Raw genomic sequence first — 7,612 nt, forward strand, 5'->3', positions numbered from 1 at the left:
AATTCGGACAGTTTAAAAAATTCAAATGGAAAATTCGACTTCGCCACTGCGTCCGGAACGCGTCAATTACCTTAGGTACCAAATTTCATAATTTCTAACATCCAATTACTATTTTTAATTATTTTAAGCGTTTAACGAGTTTTTAACGCATCAGTACGTAAAACAACATCGGAACACGACTAACGTTTCCGGATCGACACCATTACCGAGGCAGAAACTGCTGCTGCCCGAAATTTTATTTTATTATTATTATTATTATTATTATTATTATTATTTTATATACATTATTCAAATTATTAACCCTTTAAATCTCATTACCAAAATAAATCTAACAAGACCACATTCACAACTACTAAGATAAAACAAACAAGACATATAAAAAGAAATATGCCCATGCACAAAATCCTTCAAGAAACTTAAAATTTCATAAATTATGATAATTAAATTAAATACTTAATTCTCTTAACAAATTAAAATTTTGTAGAGAATCATAAAACCAAATCACCATTTTAAATCAAGACATATATATAAACACAATCCTTCAAGCAAATCAAATTTGCTAAAGGATTTATAAATTCTTGGATGACTATATTACTTGATTCATATCTTTTAAATTTCTTCTAACAAATTGAAATTTTGTTAGAGAAATGTAAACCATAAGAAATTTATTTAAATATCAATATAAACTAATTTTTTATTAATTCTTATAACAAATTTAAATTTTGTTAAAGAATAGTGATCAAGAAGTTTTTGTTTTTTTTTGAAAGAAACATAACTTAATTCATTTAACAATTGAAGTTTGTTAAAGGATTATTAGAGCAAATTACATATGAAGAAAATATACTCATTCCTCCTAAAAGTCATAGGATATCATCATACATAAAATATAATTCATCTTAAAAATCTAACATATAAAATCTATAATTAACCATTCAATTAAACTTACCCCTTTGATCAAAAGATTGTATGGAACAAAAGAATTTTTTTTCTTTGAGTGTGCCGAAACCAAAGAGCAAAAGGGAGAGAATTTTCTGAATTTTTTGTGTTCACTTGAACGTTTAGAATGGTAAGGAAATTCAAGTGATGCTTAAGGATTAATAGGCAATTAAAACAATGATCATAATTGTGCCATAATACACAATTATGAGAGGAGTTACAACACTCCTCCCATGCTCCACAAAACCGCCCACCCCCTTCCTTTTCCCCTAATTTTTATATTTTTTAATCAATTAATTAATTAAGTAATTATTATATTATTGTTAAAACAGAAATGAAACGTCGCGCGATAACGACGTACGCGATAAAACACGTTACCGTTAAAACTTAATTTACTTTATTTCTTATAATTATCTATGTAAATAATAAAATTTAATAATACTTATTAATTTTATTTTATTATATTATCTTTTTAAACCTGATAAATTACGGGGTGTTACAGACTATCTCCCTTAAAAGAAGTTACGCCCTCGTAACTTGCATAGCAACGAGAAGCGCAGGACACACATGCTATCATAACACAACACTTGCAAAAAGGCAAGACTACAAGCCAAAGAGGTTTATCACTACTCGCGCGAAATTCCTATCGCCTTCTGCCCCCTTAGAAAGTTACGTCCCCGTAACGCTACTAACCTAAAAGAAATGAGGGTACTTTTCTCGCATAGAGTCTTCCGTTTCCCATGTGGCCGCTTCACGCTCGTGATTTGACCATAGAACTTTTACCATAGATATATCCTTCCGTCGTGTACTACGGACCTTTGTGTCAAAGGTTCTAACCGGTTTCTCAGAGTAAGACAAGGATGTATCCAAATCTAAAGGTTCGGGATCTAAGACATGAGAGGCTGCGGCATGATATCGCTTTAACTGCGACACATGAAGTACATCATGTACCTTTTCTAAAGAGTTTGGAAGCGCTAACCGATACGCCACTTTACCCACACGTTCCAAAATTTCATACGGCCCTATGAAACGAGGGCTCAACTTCCCATAAGCCCCAAAACGTACTACTCCACGCATAGGTGACACGTGAAGTAATACCCATTCGCCCACGGTGAACTCGTCTGGTTGTCGCTTCAAATCAGCATAAGACTTTTGACAATCCTGTGCCGCTTTCAAACGATCCCTTATCAACCTGACTTTCTCAGCCATCTGGAACAACAATTCAGGCCCCAAGGTCACTGCTTCGGTGAAATCATCCCAATAAATTGGACTGCGACAACGACATCCATAAAAAGCCTCGATTGGAGCCATCAATATCGATGCCTAGTAATTTTTGTTGTAAGAAAATTCAGCCAGATCCAAATGTTCATCCCACGACCCTTGCCATTCCATGGCCATAGCGCGCAACATATCTTCTAATATCTTATTCGTTCGTTCCATCTGCCCATCCGTCTGCGGATGAAATGACGTACTATAAAGCAACGTAGTACCCAATGCCTGTTGCAAGGTTTGCCAGAATTGGGACAAATACCGTGTATCTCTATAGTACGGGGCACACCGGGAAATCGCACGACATACTTAATGTAAGCTCGAGCTAATTGTTCCATCTCCCAACGACAGTTCATAGGAATGATACGTGCTGATTTAGTAAAACGATCCACTATGACCCATAACGCATCATTTCCTGCCTTCGTTCGGGGTAAACCCACAACAAAATCCATAGAGATATCATCCCACTTCCACACCGGTATCTCCAACGGTTGTAGTAAACCTTCTGGTCTTTTATGCTCACTTTTAACCTTTTGACAGGTCAAACAGTGCGAGACATACTCCGCAATATCTTTCTTTATTCCAGACCACCAAAACATCAACTTAAGATCTTGGTACATCTTATCACCGCCCGGACAGAAAATTTCGTACAGTGCGCTTCATCCGAGATACGTTCCTTTAAAGATTCTTCCCCTGTCGGCAAACACCAGCGACCATTGAACCTCAAGCTTCCATCTTCGTGAATAAAGAATCCCTCCGCTTTTCCTTCCCGAGCCTGTTCCTTTAACTTTAACAGTTTTGGGTCTATATTCTGGGAATTCAAAATTTCTTCAAAGAACGAAGGTCGAATCGACAAAACATTCAGACATCCCTGTAATTCACCCTTACGCACCACTTCCAAGTTCAATCTAGAAAAATCCCGATGCAACTCTTCAACTCCGTCCAAGGCGGACAGCGAGTGATTAGATTTTCTACTCAACGCATCGGCTACCAAGTTTGTTCGTCCCTCATGATATATGAATTCCAGATCATAATCTATCATCAACTCTAGCCACCGACGTTGTCGCATGTTTAAGTCGGGCTGAGTATAGAGATACTTTAGACTCTGATGTTTATTGTAAATCCTACATTTAACGCCATACAAGTAATGCCGCCATATTTTGAAAGCAAACACTATAGCAGCTAGCTCTAGATCATGGGTAGGATAATTAACTTCATGTACTTTCAGTTGTCGTGATGCGTAAGCAATCACCTTACGGTCCTGCATCAGAACACAACCCAATCCTTTCTTCGATGTGTCACTGTACACAGTATAATCCAACTTAGGGTCAGGTAGAGTAAGGACAGGGGCCGTAGTTAACCTTTCCTTCAAAGTCACGAAGGCCTGTTCACACTCGTCAGTCCACTCGAACTTCTTCTCTTTCTTCATCAACGAAGTCATAGGCCGAGCAATACGCGAGAAGTCCTTGACAAAACGACGGTAATACCCAGCCAAGCCCAAGAAACTTCGTACTTTGGTGACATTCTTTGGTGAAGACCAACTTCGAACTGCCTCTATTTTTGCCGGATCAACCGAAACGCCCTCCTGAGAAACAAAATGACCCAAAAATGAGACCTTTTCCAACCAAAAATCACACTTTGAAAATTTTGCGTACAACTTGTTTTCTCGCAGGGTTTGAAGGATTAAACTTAGATGTTTCTCATGATCATCCCGATTTTTCGAATAGACCAATATGTCATCAATAAAGACTACCACGAACTTATCCAATTACGCACAAAATACTTGATTCATCAAGCACATGAATGCAGATGGAGCATTTGTTAATCCAAAAGGCATCACAGTGAACTCATAATGCCCATAACGTGTCCTAAAAGCTGTTTTATATATATCCCCTTCAGCTATTCTTAGTTGATGATAACCTGATCTTAAATCAATTTTTGAAAAGATCCCAGCTCCCCTCAATTGATCAAATAAATCGTCGATGCGGGGTAACGGGTACTTGTTCTGAACGGTCACCTTATTTAGTTCCCTATAATCAATGCATAATCTCAAACTGCCATCCTTCTTCCTCACAAAAAGAACTGGAGCCCCCTAAGGGGAAACACTAGGTCGGACATATCCCTTGTCCAACAATTCGTCAAGCGTAGACTTTAATTCCTCCATCTCCTTCGGAGCCATGCGATAAGGGGCCTTAGAAATCGGTCCCGTCCCAGGCACCAAGTCTGTTGTGAAAACAATTTCCCGTTGAGGTGGCATGCCGGGAATTTCGTCAGGGAAAACATCCAAAAATTCATTCACAACAGCAATATCCTTAGCATCCTCCTCCTTTTTCCCCACTTGGCTGACATGACATAAGTACAAAGGGTGTTCTTGCCTCACGAGTCTTTGCAATTCTAAGGTGGACACCAAATTCATTTTGGGCCCTTTTTGAAATTTCCTATATCTAACCTTTTCCCCTCTTGGTCCTTCCAGCGACAATCTTTGCTCCCTACATGCTATAGTGGCTTTATATTTTCCTAACCAGTCCATCCCCAAAATTACTTCCAAATCCTCCATTTCTAACACATACAAGTGGCTAGGAAAAATGACTTTTCCATCCTCAAGGGTACTTCCTTATACAATCTATCACAATTTTACAATTTTCTCGATGGAACGGCCATTGTATATGAAAATTTTTCAAACGTTCCTAAATTCAATTCCTCTACTTTACTCTTTGCAAGAAATGAACATGTTGCACCCTGTAACACCCTGTAATTTATCGGTTTTAAAAAATAAATAAATTATAATAAAATAAAGTATAACAAAATAAAATAAATACGTAATATTGAGTTATGTTATTTTACATGGTTAATTATAAGAAACGAAGTAAGTTTAAATTTTAACGGTAACGAGTTTTATCGCGTGACGTTTCTTTTCTGTTTTAACAATAATATAATAATTACTCAATTAATTAATTAATTAACAAAAAAAATTAAGGAGGGAATGGGAAGGGGGCAGCCGGTTGAGTATAGGGAATGGGAGGAGTTTTGTAACTCCTCTCATAATTGGGTTTTATGGCACAATAAGTGATTAATAATTCTTATTAATCCTTTAAACCTCAATTGAAGTCTTCACATTCTTAATCCCCAAAATGATCACAAAAATCAGAAAAGAATTTTCCTTCCCTTGCTCTTGGTTTCAGCTGTCACAAAGAAAAAAAAATTTGGTTTGTTCAATTCAATCTTTTGATCTAAGGGGTAAGTTAATTGAATTGTTAATTAAAAAAAAATTTTATATACAAGATTTCTAAGGTGAATTATATGATATCCTATGACTTTTTGGAGGATTGAGTATATTTTTTTTTATATATATAATTTTCTCTAATAATCCTTTAATAAACTTTAATTTTGTTAAAAGGATTAAGTTATGTTTCTTGATTTATATTCTTTAACAATGTTTAAATTATTATAAGAATTAAGTTTATATTGATATTTAAATAAATTCTTTTATGATTTATATTTCTCTAACTAAATTACAATTTGTTAGTAGAAATTTAAATAGTATGGACCAAGTAGTGTAGTCATCCAAGAATTTATAAATCCATTAACAAAATTTGATTTGCTAGAAGGAATGTGAATTTATATATGTCTTAATTTAAAAAGGATGATTTGGTTTATGATTCTCTACAAGAATTATAATTTGTTAAGAGAATTAAGTATTTAATTTAATTATCATAGTTTGTGAAATGTTTTTAGTCTCTTGAAGGATCTTGTGGATGGGTATATTTCTTTTATTTGATGACTTTTATGTTTTGTTGAATGGGGTTTTGTGAAATAATATATGTGTGGAATTATCAAGTGGTTGTGTGATAGAAAAATTTATCTTGTTTGTTTTGTTGTAGTCATTGTGATATTGGTCTTGTTAGATTATTTTGGTCGTGAGATTAAAAGAGTTAGTAATTTGAATAATGAATATATATATAATAATAATAATAATAATAATAATAATAATAATAATAATAATAATAATAATAATAATAATAATAATAATAATAATAATAATAATAACAATATAATGGGAGTGTTGGACAGTAGCTGCTGCCTCGGCATTGGTGCCGATCCGGAAACGTTAGTCGTGTTCCGTTGTTGGTTTATGTATCCGATGCGTTAAAAAAAACTCGTTAAACGCTTGAAATAATTAAAAATAGTAATTGGATGTTAGAAATTATGAAATTTGGTACCCAAGGTAATTGATGCATTCCGGACGCAGTGGTGAAGATTTTTCATTTGAATTTTCTAAACTGTCCGAAATGGCCAATAAAGTTTCTGGTCAGAAATTAAATTTGGAATCATTGGAAACTGGATGAAAACATTTAAAATTATCAAGTCTTAGTAATATCTTAGTAGTATGGAGTGGATGAAAACTGGATGAAAACTAGTACTATCCAGAATGAATGGTGAACGTACCTGTAACTACATCCGTTGCCTGGTCAGCTTCCCTTGCACTGACCGCAGATACCCGTCCACCAACGGGCTGTGCATTTAATCCTTCTACTTGACTTCCCCCACGTTGCATTCCTGATCCTTCGACCCGGTTTCCAACCACCCGACCTTGTCCCCCAATAAAAGGTTGCTGAAACCTTTGAGCAACATTACCATGATTGCTAATTCCGTACTGCAGATTGACTTACCTTCCAGAGTTATTCGAAATCTACTGTCGGTGTTGCACACCCGGCTGTTGACTCCCACTCCCTTTCTTAATGTAGCATTCATACTCCCTATGTCCCCTTTTGTGGCAAAAATTACATTCTCCAAAATTCCCATCACAATCCTTTCTCGGATGATTTCCCCTGCATCTCCTACAGAAATAATTCCTTTCATTGCAATCTCGGTCCAGTAGTGGTTAGCAGGCTTCGCGTCTCCCCTAAACCCAGAATTTGTATAAGACCTGCTTCCCTGAAAATTCCCGAAAGTTCTTGCTTTCTTCTGATAAAAGCCCGATGAATTCCCCGATGTTTGGCCATCACCCTCTTTCCTTTTCTCAAGGACGTTACTCTTCTCTTTTTCTTTTTCCTTCCTCAAAATATTCCCTATTTGAGACGCATGCTTGTACATCTGTTCCAGGGTGTTATAGCGGTCGTTCTCAATATGTTTTTGAATGTCAATGTAACACCCCGTAATTTATCGGGTTTAAAAATAAATAAAATATAATAAAATAAAATATAACAAAATAAAATAAATAAGTAATATTGAATTATATTATTTTACATGGTTAATTATAAGAAACGAAGTAAGTTTAATTTAACGGTAACGCGTTTTATCGCATACGTTGTATCGCGTAATATTTCTTTTCTGTTTTAAACAAAAAAAATAGACAATTATATAAAAGGCTAGGGGAGGGGAAGGATGGCCGGTTGTGCGGAGGAAT

General features: G+C 35.5%; 1 protein-coding gene across 1 annotated transcript; it reads right to left on the reverse strand.

The window, feature by feature from the left end:
* Positions 1 to 1,629: 1,629 nt before the first annotated feature.
* On the reverse strand, positions 1,630 to 2,247 carry LOC130820881 (uncharacterized). Its single transcript, XM_057686425.1, has one exon. The coding sequence runs from the start codon at positions 2,245 to 2,247 to the stop codon at positions 1,630 to 1,632; it is 618 nt and encodes a 205-aa protein (XP_057542408.1).
* Positions 2,248 to 7,612: the final 5,365 nt, after the last annotated feature.

The sequence above is a fragment of the Amaranthus tricolor genome, chromosome 8, assembly GCF_026212465.1.
Source record: "Amaranthus tricolor cultivar Red isolate AtriRed21 chromosome 8, ASM2621246v1, whole genome shotgun sequence".
Lineage (NCBI taxonomy): Eukaryota > Viridiplantae > Streptophyta > Magnoliopsida > Caryophyllales > Amaranthaceae > Amaranthus > Amaranthus tricolor.

Excerpts from the sequence above, each read along its gene's own strand:
- LOC130820881 (XM_057686425.1), bottom strand. The coding sequence starts at position 2,247 with ATGGCTCCAATCGAGGCTTTTTATGGATGTCGTTGTCGCAGTCCAATT.